This window comes from Anastrepha ludens, chromosome 2 (genome assembly GCF_028408465.1).
Source record: "Anastrepha ludens isolate Willacy chromosome 2, idAnaLude1.1, whole genome shotgun sequence".
In the NCBI taxonomy this organism is placed as follows: Eukaryota; Metazoa; Arthropoda; class Insecta; order Diptera; family Tephritidae; genus Anastrepha; species Anastrepha ludens.
Genome location: NC_071498.1, coordinates 120,692,100 through 120,708,895, shown reverse-complemented (window position 1 = coordinate 120,708,895; position 16,796 = coordinate 120,692,100). Strand labels below are relative to the sequence as shown.

Sequence of the window (16,796 nt, the reverse complement as noted above, 5' to 3'; positions counted from 1 at the left end):
TTTCATTTCATCGTTCATTTCGCTCTTCGCTGCTTTACACATTGTTGTTATCACTTACTCATCATTTCATCGTTCACTTCGCTCTTCGCTGCTTTACACTTTGTTGTTATCACTAACTCATCATTTCGTTGTGCAGAATTTAGTACATCTGCATTGCCAACAACATACATGCACATCGATACATATGTATGCCGAAAAAATACATAAAGCCCACGTCGCATCGTCTTTGCATGATCTCCCCTTCACCTAGCATCGATAAAGGGATAGCGGTGCCCAAAACCATTATAAAAGGATCAGCCTACGCACCTTTTGATACAGTTTCGTTTCCGTTGGTCATCACAGCTCCCCCGGTATCGGTAATTAATAAATTAAGAATAAATTACTTCATCGCCCTTTTTGCTTCGGTTCGAAAATAATTTACATTTATAAAATAAAGAATAGTTTTTGAATCTAATACTCTCGTTTCAATTTGCGGAGAAAACTTAAGTCAACTGGGTTGGCCAGTCATCACCCATAAATTGGTCCTTCGAGCCGGATTTGAGGAGCTGGCCATCGCCATCGTTGTCAACCAATTGACTTAAGTTTTAATCATCACATACAAGTATTGGAAATGGAGCCTCACAATATACCTGCGGATACGTCACCACCATCAACAACCCCCTTTAGAGAAAGCGATTCGGTGCATCATGAGGCGGGAACACCACGAACTTCCCAATCCGTGTGGTCTCAGGCTAATGATGCGTCTGCTCATTTGAAAATGCAAAATGAGTACCGCATCAAGGTCAAACAGCGTCAACAAATTCTGGATAGAATCAACATCGAACGCATACTTCCGCATCTTAGCAGTATTTCCGTGCACGAGCTCGAGGCAAAATTATCGGTACTGGAACGTCAGTACGAATCATTTCACCATCTACAATCAGAATTGGAGCTAATGAACGATGAAGAACTCAATCAACCACATCGGGATACATTCGATGAATCCTTTTGTGCAGCGAAGGCAATAATAGTGCAGCGCTTAAATGTGCTTAACCCCGCACGCCGAGAAACTATATTCAACAGCACAGCGATTGCATCTCCGTCACATCGAGTCAACCTTCCGAAACTTCAACTCACGAAATTCAATGGTCATCATCGAAATTGGATGGATTTTTACAACATGTTTTTAGCGCTCGTTCACAACAACAACCAATTAGCAAACATCGAGAAGTTTCAGTACCTCCGATCATGTCTCGTCGACTCAGCAGCTAGCCTCATACAATCGTTTGAGGTGACCGATGAAAATTATATCAAGGCGTTGGATCTGTTACGGTCTAGATATGGAAACAAGCGGCTAATTTTCCAAGCTCATATTCAACATATTTTCGAAGTACAGGGAGAAACAAGGCCGAATGCATCATCGATGAGGGCGTTCATAGACGTCGTCAATACCAACTTACGAGCTGTACAATCACTAGCTTCAAATCAGCAAGTATCAGATGGCATACTCTTGCATCTGGTATCCTCAAAGCTCAATACAGACACGAAAGCCAAGTGGGAGGAAGAGGTTACCCACTTGTTTGATCAGCGATCAACTGCCATGAGTTTTCATCTGCCCACTTGGGAGGACTTAGCAAAATTCTTAGAACGTCGTTGTCAAATTGCAGATATTTTGGAAGCCGGGCAGCCTAAAACACTCATACCAAGAACTCAGCTAACAACTCATAGGCACAACAAACGTGACGAAAAATGGGCTATGGTGACTACCAAACAAACAAAGTGTGAACTTTGCAATGCGGTTCCCCATCATAATGCCTTCAAATGCGACACGTTCCGTGCAATGGATCCACTTGCAAGATATAACTGTGTGAAAAGACTGAACTTGTGCTTGAATTGCCTTGGATCAGGTCATAAATCGAATGATTGTCCTTCAGTCCATCGCTGTAAACACTGCAATGTAAAACATCATACACTATTACATCGAAATGATTCAGCCAGTACCAACATATCACCAAGAGCAGGTTTGCTCTCATCATCTGCTCTTAAGGTGAGTCTCGATCAATCAGAAGTTATTCTTGGAACAGCAATTATTCATGTTTTTAATTCTCGGGGAGTGAGCATCCGAGCTCGCGCTCTGCTAGATTCCGGATCTCAACTGCATTTCATCACGGAGAAATTGGCACAACATTTAAGAGTAACTCGAAAGGGCGTAGATATCGACGTCAGTGGAATAGGTCAAAGGAGAGCAAAGGCGCAACATTTATGTTGCATAGCGATTAAATCTCTAACCGAAGAGTATAGTGCTACCATTGATGCACTAATCATACCATCCATTACGTCATGTCAACCTAGTCGTCGCATCGATCAGTCAACCATTTCGATTCCAGATACCATTTCCATCGCTGATCCGACATTCAACATACCAGGACAGATTGACATACTCATTGGAGCAGGATTATTTTTTGAGATACTTAGTAAGGGCCAAATACGTCTCAACGGTCCAGTAATACAAAATACCAAATTTGGTTGGGTGGTTGCAGGTGCCATTCCTGCGCACGTAACATCAGCAGCTGATCCATCACCTCCATACAAAGCATTCACATCAGTCACATCAGAGTCCATTTTAGATAAGCTCCTGGAAAGGTTTTGGGCAATCGAAGACATTCCAGCATCGTCATCGTCGACTCTATCATCGGATGAGCTCGAATGTGAATCCTATTTCAGCTCTACTACTCACAGGTGTCCCGTTACCAATAAGTTCATTGTTCGCCTTCCATTTCGTGAAGAACCTCATCACCTGGGTGCTTCAGAAGAAACCGCAGGCAAAAGAATGTTTTCGTTAGAATCCAAACTGAATCAAAACTCAAATCTTCGCAGAGATTACAATGAATTCATGGAAGAATATATCAATATGAAGCATATGATTCCAGTTAATTTAGAATATTCACCAAGAAATCGCCTAAACTATATTCCCCACCACGGGGTCACAAAACTTGATAGCTCGACTACTAAGCTGCGGGTAGTCTTTGACGCCTCCTGCAAAACCTCAAATGGATATTGCCTAAACGATATGTTGAGAGTTGGTCCCCAGCTACAAGATACGATATTCACAATTTTGACCCGATTCAGAAGACACAAATATGTCATTATGGCTGACATTGCCAAAATGTATAGGCAAATCTGGGTCGACGAACGAGATACCCAATGGCAATGCATTTTCTGGCGCCCTAACTCTCAACAACCACTTACCACATATCAGCTACAAACAGTTACTTATGGTACTAGTTGCGCACCGTACCTTGCTGTAAAATGTCTACAACAGCTGGCAATTGATGAAGCGAAAACTTACCCAATCGGATCAAAGGTAACACTAAGCGACTTCTATGTAGACAATTTAATAAGTGGCGCAGCTAGTATCGGCGAGGTCATCGAAATCAAGAATCAAACCATAAACTTACTGAATTGCGCGGGATTTCCTTTACGAAAATTTGCTTCGAACGCATCCGAAATTGTTGCCGATATTTTACCAGAAGACAAAGAAGAGACAATTCGTTTCCATGACACTGAGTTTGTAAAAACGCTAGGGTTAAAATGGTCACCAGTTGAGGATTGCTTTCTATTTCATTTGGTAGCGGATAATAGCGTTAAAACTACAAAGCGTTCAATTCTATCAAAATTGGCAAGTTTTTTTGATCCGATAGGTCTCCTCAATCCTTTGATTGTAACATGCAAAATTTTGATGCAACAACTGTGGAAGCTGAAGTCGCCATGGGATGATGAGGTCCCACCCGGGATCAAGGTTCATTGGGAGCTATTCAATAAACAATTACCGCTTTTACAAACATTAAAAATACCCAGGTATGCTAATATTGATATCGATACTAAACTTCACGCATTTGCAGATGCAAGCACTAAGGCATATGGAGCATGTGTGTATGCAGCATGGAGTGATGCATATGGTGAGCATTCGTCACTACTCTGTGCTAAATCTCGAGTGGCACCAACGAAAGAGATTACATTACCTAGGCTAGAACTTTGTGCAGCCCTAATGGCCGCAGAACTGATGTCAGCAGTTAACAACATACTCAATCTTCCTAGCGCAAATGTATACTGCTGGTCAGATAGCACAATTGCGCTTGCTTGGATAGCAGGTGAACAGTCGAGATGGAACGTTTTCGTGGCCAACAGGGTAGCAAAAATACAGCAATTAACGAAAACCTTCTCCTGGAATCACGTACCAACAGACCAGAATCCCGCTGATATTGTATCACGTGGAGCATGGGCCAGCGAACTTTTACGAAATACACTTTGGTGGCACGGACCAGAATTTATCCAACAGAGCTGTGATTATTGGCCTTCAGCAGTGCATGTATCACAAAACGAATTACCAGAACAGCGGCTTCAAAGAACTGCATTAATTGCTATTCCAACTTCTGACTTCATTAGTAAACATAAGTATGTTAATAGCTACATGAAATTGCTGAGAATTTTTGCTTATGTAAGTCGATTTATTCGTGGATGTCGAAAGCAGTCATCAGTTAATGATTGCATCAACATATCGGCACCTGAAATGGATGAAGCATTAGAATTGATATGCAGACATATTCAATATATTTCATTTTCAGAAGACATCCACGCCATTGAGATTGGAGAACAACATCGCAACTCAAAGCTAATTTCATTGTCGCCATTCTTGCATAAGAACCTACTCAGAGTTGGAGGGCGACTTAAAAATTCATTATTGCCTTTTAACAGTAAACATCCAATTCTACTTCCATCATCACACGCATTTGTAAATACATTAATTCGACATTTTCATCATCATCACTTGCACGCCGGAGTCCAAACGCTTCAAAACATTTTAAGAGACAAGTTCTGGATAACAAACGCACGCCATGTTATAAGAAGGGTAATTCACGATTGCGTATTATGCTACCGCAGTAACCCAATTATTGCTGAGCAGATTATGGGGCATCTTCCAGCCGATCGAGTCCAACAAACTTACCCGTTCGAAGTGACAGGAGTGGATTATTGTGGACCTGTCCTTATAACTCAACGAATTCGCGGCCGTTCACCAATTAAGTCTTATATTGCAGTATTTATTTGTTTTGTAACTAAGGCAGTACATTTAGAAGTTGTACCCAATTTGTCCACACAAGCATTTATAGGTACCTTAAAGAGATTTATCGCTCGACGGGGGAAAAGTCGCAAAATAGTGTCCGACAATGCTACCAATTTTGTGGGTGCCAATCGAGAACTACGCCAGCTTTTGTCCGCTTTCGTTACCAAGGAACATATAGAAGAGGTTCAACGTACATGCCTGGAGAATGGAATCGAGTGGCAGTTCATACCTCCCAGGTCTCCACACTTTGGTGGACTCTGGGAGAGTGCAGTTAAATTAGCAAAGTACTTTCTTCGTCGTGCTATCGGAACCACCACCCTAACGTTGGATGAGCTTCAAACTGTTTGTTGTCAATCCGAGGCAATAATCAACAGCCGTCCACTTACGCCGATGTCGACAGATGCTAATGACATGCGCCCATTAACACCGGCTCATTTTTTAATAGGACGGCCTCTGACAACAATTCCAGACTCGAACTTTTTGGGCCGTAATGATAACTTACTGAAGCGCTACCAAATAGTCCAGCAAATACACCAAAATTTTTGGGAAAGATGGCACTGCGAGTATCTTAAAAATTTACAACAGCGAACAAAATGGAAAAGGGAATCTCAAAATTTACAAACGAATGACATGGTCTTAATAAAGGAGGAAAATACACCTCCACTTAAGTGGACAACAGGTCGCATCACTGAAGTCAAGCCTGGCGACGATGGTCGTGTTCGTGTAGTGGTAGTAAAAACCAGAAATGGTCTACAAACACGAGCAATATCAAAGATTTGCAAATTACCAGTATAATTTGCTGATTATTTTGGAGTAGCTAACTCCAACCGGGGGAGGATGTTAAGGGTTTAAGGTTTATTTTCGCATCACCCACAATTTGGGCCCACCCTAACTTTATTTTCGCATCACCCACAATTTGGGCTCACCCTATTCCTTTCACTTCTCTATCGCTCACATTTCATTTCATCGTTCATTTCGCTCTTCGCTGCTTTACACATTGTTGTTATCACTTACTCATCATTTCATCGTTCACTTCGCTCTTCGCTGCTTTACACTTTGTTGTTATCACTAACTCATCATTTCGTTGTGCAGAATTTAGTACATCTGCATTGCCAACAACATACATGCACATCGATACATATGTATGCCGAAAAAATACATAAAGCCCACGTCGCATCGTCTTTGCATGATCTCCCCTTCACCTAGCATCGATAAAGGGATAGCGGTGCCCAAAACCATTATAAAAGGATCAGCCTACGCACCTTTTGATACAGTTTCGTTTCCGTTGGCCATCACAGCTCCCCCGGTATCGGTAATTAATAAATTAAGAATAAATTACTTCATCGCCCTTTTTGCTTCGGTTCGAAAATAATTTACATTTATAAAATAAAGAATAGTTTTTGAATCTAATACTCTCGTTTCAATTTGCGGAGAAAACTTAAGTCAACTGGGTTGGCCAGTCATCACCCAGGTCCTGCTTGGGCGGACCGCCTTTTGGCGGGGTCAACAAAAATTCTTCTAAAAACAACAACAATTAAATTTTTTCCAAAGAGGCTTCCCAAGACATAAATAACCTATGCTAGCATGAGCGTCTTTAAAGCCCACATGTTTTCGTTATTTCGATTCGCAAAAAATTAATTTGAAATTCACATTTGGTAGTGCTCGGACATATAAAAGTAAATTTATTGAAGAAGTAATTTTTATAAAAAAAAGAACAACTAGTTTCATCGTACAGAGCTAAAAACTAGTAATGAGTAGGAAATTTAAAATATTTATTGGAAGATGAAAAATTTACTGGCATTTAAGTAAATTAAGTGAATTAAAATCTCTTTGAAAGAGAAGTTGCCTAAGGGCGGAGCTGGTCATAGCGCTCAAAATTTGTGGTTCTTGCGTGCTTTTCGTGTTGTTTTACGTTTAACTGTTTTTCATAGTAATTTCACTTAGAAAAATTAGCAGTCTATCTGAGGAAGTCATATTAACGATGGTGAACGAAACTTCAACCGATGGCGAAAATACAGAAAGTGAAGAAGACTGTGATGCCAATGATGAGAATGAAGACTCCGAAAATGACTCAATTTTTGAGAAAGAGACACTCAACTCGACTGATGCATTAATTAATGCAATACATTTTAGTATCCTGGAAGATTTTAAGCACATGCAACTTCAACTGCAACTCTTTCGTCAGAGGAAAAAAGTGCAGCCCCTTCCGACCCAATTGGTTCAACTTCATCTGGTGCTTCTCTTGCTCTTCGGTCTCAATCAAGCAAACGTCTACGAGAACCTCCCCCTGAGCTTAGATTTGAGGATGGCGGAGCTGCTGTTCCAGCGAGAAAAAACTGCAGCGGCTTCCGACCCAATTGGTTCAACTTCATCTGGTGCTTCTCTTGCTTTTCGGTCTCAATCAAGCAAACGTCTACGAGAACCTCCCCCTGAGCTTAGATTTGAGGATGGCGGAGCTGCTGTTCCAGCGAGAAAAAACTGCAGCGGCTTCCGACCCAATTGGTTCAACTTCATCTGGTGCTTCTCTTGCTTTTCGGTCTCAATCAAGCAAACGTCTACGAGAACCTCCCCTTGAGCTTAGATTTGAGGATGGCGGAGCTGCTGTTCCAACGAGTAGTGTTTTTGTTGGAAATGCAAATGAACTAATAAATAATTCACCCAATCTCAAATCAATTACTTGGAAGAAGAAGCATTTGCGTCTACAGGCGGATGAGCTCGAGTTCCAAGTCCACAAGGAAGACACCTTTTGATTGCTTCAAAGATAGACGAGTTTCTGAATGTACGGGTGGTTTAGTGATCCCTCACTTGTTTCAACACTTCATATACATTTTTTCGTAACCTTGACCGAGAAAATGAATAAAGAAGAAGAATTTTGTAATGCGGAAAATGTTTATGGGAGGTGTTTTTTATATATAAAGCTAAATATAAACAATAAATGGAATAGAAACTAACTGAGCCAATTAAAATGCACCCTTATCTTTTCAATAAAAGCTTGAAAGAGCATAGAAAAGCCAGGCTTAACCAAGTTGTCCTGAAAACTATTTGTGCGTGCCTATATCGAAGTTGTGGTTGCACCCAACGTCCACGATTACCATAAATTCTAATAAAACCCTCATTGTGACCGTCCTATTACGTGGGTTTTCAGATATTAACTAAATTTGGCTACTCCTCGAGATTTCTGCTACATTTGCACCATTTAAAGCTCATATTTATACCCTACTCTTGTGCCCAAGGGTCATGTGTATAATTTTCTTCACATGACGATTCTGTGCAGCAGCATAAAGCTCCAATTAGTGGTACCGTAGTCAAAAGGACCGTAACCGTAACCATAGCCGCAACATTACAGCATTTGTCGATTAGTCGTGCCGCAACCATAGAAAGCTGATTTTGTAGTAGGAGTAATGACAACATTTGCATTTTGTCATAAAAACATGCATAATTCTCCACTAAGTCAAGTATTCATCGTCGCCATTTCAAAAGAAACCCACGCACACACGCAACCGATTGCAAGTTGGAAAAGTATTTTGTCAATTTTCGATCGGTTGGTCAACTGCGTCACACATGCGTTAATCAGTTGAAGTTTTAACGGATTGTTTCGATTTGTTTACCGTTTGTGGCCTGCATTATAGAAATCGAGAAGGGTGGAAAACAGATATCGGCAACGCTTTCTCGTGCGAGCAGTCAGTGGCGGACTAACCTAGTCAGAGGCCCAGGGCGGCATAACTGAATGAGGCCCTTTTTAGGCAAAAAGAGTTTGATTAATTTCAAATATGTCTGCCTAAGTATTTTTACATAATTATGTTTATTTGATTCAGATCTTATAATTGACGTGCGAGTTTGAATTACTGCTGACATACTGTTGGAATAATATTAAGTTTAGTTTTCCAAAAAACATGCGATAGAATTAAGAAATAATATATTTATTTACAAATATTTTATGATATGCAAGTATGTATGAATGTAAAAATGAAGGCATAAGGCATCACTACATATTATAAAACAAAGTCGCTTTTTCTGTCCCTATGTCCCCTTATACGCTTAAATCTTAAAAACTACGCAACGGATTTTGATGCGGTTTTTTTTAAAGATAGATTGATTGAAGGGGAAGGTTTATATCTATATAATGTGAAGAAATATATTAAGGGGGCGTGGCAATCGGTCAAAATGTGGCAAAAAAACATAATTTTTTTGTTTTCACGGCCATAAATCATAAACGAATCAACCAATTAAAATGAAACTTTCTTGAAGTTTAACTTTGAAATATTTATTTTCGTTCTACATCAAAAAAAAATAATTGATTTATTTGTTATTTAACCAAAATTGTTTAAACAAAAGCAGCTCTTTTTCCAAAAAAAGCTGTTTGTGTGTTTGTTCGCTGTCAACCGAATGAAGCAACAGGCGTTAAGCGATAATCTCACCACACCTCATTAATGTTGAATTACATCGTATGGTGACGTATGTATGTATGTATTTACGAATCGCTCGCATTATTTCATTTCGGACATATGTACATATGTATCTATGTATGTACTGAATTCCATGTAATTATATGTACATACAATTTTACAGCGAAATAAAACGCTATTTTCAGGTTCTATATTAGTAAATCGCACATAATTAAAATACAGTTTTTGAATAGTTTTTATTGATTCGGAGCGCGTTTAGTTTGCTATCAATTCCTTACAATAACATTTTTTGCCATTTACTTTTTACGACAACTAATAGCTTATTTTCGAAGCGATTTCAAGAAATGGGTACAACATTAATCCTTATCCAATTAAATACCTTAAATACATTGTTGTTTTCATATAGATCTATGTATATGGCTCTTTACAGCATATAATTAAAAACAATATTTTTCAAGATATTACAACAGTAATTAGTAATTGAGATCTACCGGAAAAATTGCGTTAGCTGTTGCGTCATCCGGCATTGCCGCTACTCCTTTGGAAGGAGGCCGAACCGCACACTCTACATTCAAGCTCCCGCTGAAAATCGCCACCGATGATATTACAGCGTCTGTAGTGTTTCTAGACAGAGCAATACAGGAAAATTGATGCGTGACTGCTCATTAATAGTCTGGGACGAAGCTACCATGTCAAACAAGACGTCTTTGGAAGCACTGGATAGGACAATGCGTGATTTGCGCAACAAAAATTCACCTATGGGTGGATGTACAATTCTGTTCTCAGGAGATTTCCGTCAAATCCTACCAGTTGTGACTCGAGGAACACGTGCTGACGAAATAAATGCTTCGCTAAAAAGATCCCACCTTTGGTCGCATGTCAATAAATTAGATCTTAAAACTAATATGAGGGTTTCGTCATCTTCACGTGAGAACAGGCTATTTCCAGAGATCCTGCTAAAAGTTGGCAATGGAGAATTAACACAAAGTGAGGGAAGGATTAACCTAGAAAACCTTTGTGTTTTGATAGACAACATCCAAGAGTTAGTCAACAATGTCTATCCTGACATTGATAACATAAGTTATAAGACAATACCTTGGTTTAAGGAAAGAGCTATTCTGTCACCAACTAACGAACAAGTAGATAAAGTAAATAACTTGATTATTTCAAAGATTGATGCGCCGACGAAAATATACTACTCGGTCTATACTGTTCTCGATTTGGAAGCAGCTGTTCAATTTCCTACAGAATTTCTAAATTCTTTGAACCCGTCTGGACTCCCTCCTCACAAAATGGAGCTGAAAATAGGTTGTCCTGTTATTTTATTAAGAAACCTAAGTCCACCTAAACTTTACAATGGCACGCGTTTGATGGTAAAATCACTGAAAACTTTCATAATAGAGTGCACAATACTCACAGGATGTGGTACCGGAGAAGATGTATTGATTCCCCGAATCCCTCTGATACCATCGGATCTACCACTCCAATTTAAACGCTTACAATTTCCGGTAAAGACATCTTTTGCAATGACCATTAATAAATCTCAGGGTCAAACCTTCAACGTTGCAGGCTTAGATTTGAGTGTTGACTGTTTTTCACATGGCCAACTGTATGTCGCTCTTTCAAGAGTAACCTCTAGAGAAAACATGTTTGTATTGTCTAATGACAAGAAGGCTATGAACGTTGTATATAAAGACATTCTGTAATATAGTAATTGTTGTAAAAATAAAATAAATACATATGTAAAAATGCAAAAAGTGAATATGCAAAAATGTAGGGTATGAATTTAGATATCCCAAAGATAGCAGGAAATCTTCATGCTATAAAGAAAGGGGAATTGTTTTACTCCAAATTTAACGCGTGCGGGCCACGGGCAATAATGAATAAGCCAAAACCACTGGATCGATTTTAATCATTTTTTCAGTGAGTGACATAGGGTATATATTTTATACCCGTGCGAAGCTGGGCGGGTTGCTAGTATGTATATATAATACTACGTAGGTAACTTGAACCTTGAACCTACTTATATTAAATTTTATGTTTTCGTGTCTTCATTTTACAGAACTCTTCAATAACTACAGTGAAATCAATTTCTTTTGAAACTTTTCTTTCAATCGAAAGCACAGACAGATTGACGAATCGCTCTTGATTCATTGTAGATCGAAGGTAATTTTTAATTAGTTTCAATTTAGAACAACTGCGCTCGCGTGATGCATTTGAAATGCAAATGGTTAAGAAATACTGAAGTATAAGCGATATGCAGAGCAAGGATTCAGTAAAGTCCATTGTTATTATCAATTGTAGGAATTCTTGGGCTGTTCATCTAGATGCAACGTCCGCACTCGTATCGGTAGAACGGATGTGCCTCCGGTATCTTTTTACTTCTTGTAAAACCTGCTCTTTGTCAAATCCATTGTAAATTTCTACCAGATTACCCAGTGCTACAGCCGGAGCGTCATCTGAAGCTTCCATCATGAACTTTGTTTCAATTATTTGGAAAATATTTTTTATTTGTTTGATAGTTTTGTATCGTTGCGACAATTCCTGTATAAATCGGTCTATACATTCAAACATTGACCGCCGTATTTCCTTTTGAATCGATAATTCAGCATCACGAGCTAGTTCACCCCGCCACCCCGTTTTTTCCCCTTCCTTCTTCCTCGTCTCCCGATGTTAATATTCATATCATTGCATTTTTTATGCCAAAAGTTACAGCATTTTCTACAATTGCGCTTCGTGCGGGCACTAAATATTCATCAAGGGCTTTTATTTTGATAAGTCCTATATCCAGAGTCATTTTTGGGGACTGTAAATATTTTTGAACAAAATTAACTTCCTCCAATATAGAGAACCAAAATTGTAGATATGTAGGTCAAAAAGGAAAAATCGCAAATAGCCGGCAGTAGCAAGCTTGCTCCCGATCTTGTATCTAAATTTGCGTGGGAAGGATCTTATAAATTTTCGAGAACATTGATAATTATATATATATAATTGGCGAATACACCCTTTTTGGGTGTTTGGCCGAGCTCCTCTTCCTATTTTGTGGAGTGCGCGTCTTGATGTTGTTCCACTAATGGAGGGACCTACATATTAAGCCGACTCCGAACGGCAGATATTTTTATGAGGAGCTTTTTCATGGCAAAAATACGTTTTCTTTGACTACTTTTACTAACTCGTAATGTGCGCTCCAGCGGGTATCAGATAAACATTTTAATTTTTTTTCTGTTTTCTCATTAAGCAACTCCCATCTCTTCGTGGATACCGCAAAAAATGAATATAATTTCTCTACTGTTCCAAAACACGTGACACTAGAAGGAACGCATGAAAATGCGTGGACTCCGCAAAGATTCAAAGAATTATTCGAACACGGACTGAAAAGCGCTTTTGGATTGACTTCTCGGATTTTCCGTTCCACACCTCCGTGAATACCTGTCATTGATGCTGCATTGTCATAACCTTGAGCCCTGCACAACGAAATATGAAGCCCATCTTTTTCCAGCTGTTCCTGAATATCTTTCGACATATCCTCAGCAGTTTTTCCAGACATCAAAATGATACCCAAGAAAGATTAACGTACCTCCAGGATGTCATTCTCTATATGAACGAATCTTCCTTCATCAGGGGTGCTGTCAAAAAGGATTCCGTAATACTTGACCTTTTTTATATCTGCAATAATTGTTGGCCTCACATGTTCACCCGAACATTGAATAAATTCATTTTGTATACGTTTTGACAAATAACACGGAACTCGTTTTGACCCACCAGCGGTAGCTTCAAGTTTAAGGCAATGCTCTTTCAACTCTGGATCATATTTTGATAACAGTCGTACCAATTTTAGAAAATTTCCCCAGTTTTCAGAAGATCTCTTCACGATGGCCTCGAAAAGCAAGACTTGGTTCGGATAAAAATAGTGTTATACGAGTATCTAAAAGTCGATGGTAAAAGTCTCTCCACATCTCAGTTTCTCTGTTAATTATTTCCAAGCTATCTTTATCAATGGTTTCATTAAGTTTCAAGCCCATAATTTATGATTTCCATTTTTCTAAATTTGATAAATGTTTATTGGATGATTCATGTTGTGAAACCTTTGGATTTAATTTCCACCATTGGCAAAAACCAGAGACAAATTTACTAACACTTTTGTCTCCCTCAGATGCAAATAACCGACAGCAATAACAGTATAATTTCTTCGATGATGGTGAATATAGCATCCATTTCCTTAAATATTTAGTTTCGTTTAAACATGAGTAAAACCAAGACGAAGTTAAACAACGATGTGTTCCCTTAGTGTTTTCACCTGGCCTTTCTATAGCTTCAAAAGGTCCGGCCTTGTTTTGAAATACTTCACTACCCCTTTCGACTGTTAAACTTCTAATATGATCTGACAGTGGTATTGGCCAGTCTGCAGCATCATTGGATAACCAGAAATTCGAAGCAGTATTCTCTTTCTCAGTTTGTTTTCTGGTTTTAACAGTCTCATCAATTTCATCGTCCTGTTCTTCGTTGTCGCTTACGGCAGAGTTTTTTTTAGTATCACAAGACGTTTCACCTTTTTTAGTAATGTCAGCATCATTTATTTGTGTATTGGGGACTGATTCAACAGTTTGATGAATTTGTTCGCTGATGGCATCTTTCTTTTTTTACTATCTAATAGATATTTAGATAAAGTTTCAGCAAGCTCTTTGGCCTGTATAGTCTTTGCTCTTTTTAGCTTCCTTTTTTGAGAGCCAGATGGGTGAATTCTTTTCACTAAAAAAGATATGAATAAATATCCCAATATTATATGAGGATAGTACTTCCTGTTCCTTCAAATGCGCGACAATATGATCACTATTAAAACTCTCTTCTTCATATTCCGCAACAAAAACAAAAAACAGTATTACTAACTAATACTAAAGTAACTTTATATGACTAAATATGATTACGAAATTAAATTAATATTAAAAGAAAGGGAGTATTTCTCAATTTCAAAGTATTTAAGCGCACAAGAACTACGAGACTTAAAAAATACACTTCGATCGATTACTTCGTTCACTCGTTCAGGGGATTCCCCGCGTGAGTATTAGACGATGTGGACGCGTTCAATATTCGCTGTGTGCACGTTAGGTGCTGCCCTCATTTTGGACGCTTTTCCCATGTTAAATCTAACGGCGTAATGTAGTTACAGTGGCCGCCATTAGCATAAAAGGACATTCTTCCATAAGATTTACACGTAAAAGTGATGTCAGCGCCAGTTCTCCCCACCATATACTCTGCACACAGCGATTAAAAGAATAGTAGTACTGTACCTTCTGTTCATACTACTAACATAAATATGCTTTTTTCTCAGTCGGCAAGAACAAGGCATTAATGCACTGTTGTGTACAATAGAGATGACTGTACTGTACTTAGTATTTTACAGTCGAAAGTAATATACTACGAAACTAGACATTAGAAATATAAGGCAGTAAACGTAATTTAAATTTTTAAAAATGTTTACTATATTACTATAAGGCGGCCACCGTAGCCGAATGGGTTCGTGCGTGATTACTATTCGGAATTCACAGAGAGAACGTAGGTTCGAATCTCGGTGAAAGCAAAATTAATAAAAACATTTTTCTAATAGCGGTCGCCCCTCGGCAGGCAATGGCAAACTTCCGAGTGTATTTCTGTCACGAAAAAGCTCCTTATAAAAATATCTGTCGTTCGGAGTCGACCTGAATCTGTAGGTCCCTCCATTTGTGGAACAACGTCAAGACGCACACCACAAATAGGAGGAGGAGCTCGGCCAAACACCCAAAAAGGGTGTACGCGCCAATTATATATGTATAATAGCGGACCCGGCAAACGTTGTTTTGCCATATAAATAATTTCTAAGTAATTTCCAGTGTAGACAAAAAATAGCTTACTTATTGTAAGTGTGTAGGAATGTGGTATATGCGTGAAATAGGCATGGAGCCCTGTGAACGATGAGGGAATATAAAAATAACAAAAGACAAACAATATTTTTGAGTTATTATAATTTATTCCTTAAAATTATATATCACTAGTATGTAACCCCCGAAAATCGGGTGGGCTTTTTTCCCACGGAAGTAAACCGCATATGTGACACTTTTTTCACAGATCTTTACGTTTTAAAAAATTTTAAGAAGGATGGTAAAACAAATTTTCAAAGTTCATATTGATATATATTAATATATGATTTGATAATGGCTGCATACATAAAAATATAAAGCGTTTTTCAGTAAGAGCGCTTCAACTTTTTTTTTTGAATAAAACACAAACGGTTTGACTTTTTTAACTATTTTTTTTTATTATCGAGTTTGAACACATACATTTAAGTATGAAATTCGATTTCTTTTGCATGACCACCTCGTGCACGTTTTACGAAGTCCAATCATTGAACCCAATTTTTGACCACTCTTTTGCATAAATCGGCCGAAATTCCAGCAATTTCGCGTTCAATATTGGCTCTGAGCTCACAAATCGTCGCCGGCTTGTTACTGTAGACCAATGACTTCACATATCCCCAAAGAAAATAGTCTAGAGACGTCAAATCACACGAGCGCGGCGGCCATTCGACCGGTCCATTTCTAGAAATAATGCGCTCATCGAACTTACTCTTCAACAAATCAATTGTAGCGTGTGCTGTGCGGCTTGTGGCCCCGCCCTGTTGAAACCACATGTCGTCTAAGTCCATACCATTCCATTGCGGCCAAAAATAATCGTTTATCATGTCGCGGTATCGATTTCCATTCACAGTAACGTGGCGATCGTTCTCGTCAACGAAAAAATATGAGCCAATTACGCCGCCGGCATGTAAACCGCACCAAACAGTGATTTTTTCGGGATGCAATGGTGCCTCATGAATTACGTGTGGATTGCTTTCTGCCCAGTAACGCATATTTTGCTTGTTGAAAAAGCCATTGAGCCAAAAGTGAGCTTCATCACTGAAGATGATAAAATTCAATGATTTGCAAGCGTTGCTCAAGTGTGTAGCGTTCCATGATGAAATGTATACTAATGAAGTTTACAAATGACAAGCGAAAAATAAAAAATATTGCGTCGTTCGCCCTCCCTATCGGAAAAAAGTTGAAGCGCACCTATTGAAAAACGCCTTACATGTACACACATAGAATACAATACAAAGAAAGAAAAAAAAAACACTTACAAATATATATCTGTGTCAAAAAGTTCGTTGATTTGATGGGTAATAGTGTTCTTTTAAATGGCGTTGGGCATCGTCTATTACTATAAAATTTTTCTGAGAATAGCCCAAATACAGTTTACCTTTGAAATAGTATCACATA

At 38.8% G+C, this 16,796-nt stretch overlaps 1 protein-coding gene across 1 annotated transcript; it reads left to right on the top strand.

Moving 5' to 3' along the window:
- Positions 1 to 610: 610 nt before the first annotated feature.
- LOC128854718 (uncharacterized) lies at positions 611 to 5,896 on the top strand. Its single transcript, XM_054089028.1, has one exon. The coding sequence runs from the start codon at positions 611 to 613 to the stop codon at positions 5,894 to 5,896; it is 5,286 nt and encodes a 1,761-aa protein (XP_053945003.1).
- The last annotated feature ends 10,900 nt before the right edge of the window (positions 5,897 to 16,796 follow it).

Excerpts from the sequence above, each read along its gene's own strand:
- LOC128854718 (XM_054089028.1), top strand. The coding sequence starts at position 611 with ATGGAGCCTCACAATATACCTGCGGATACGTCACCACCATCAACAACC.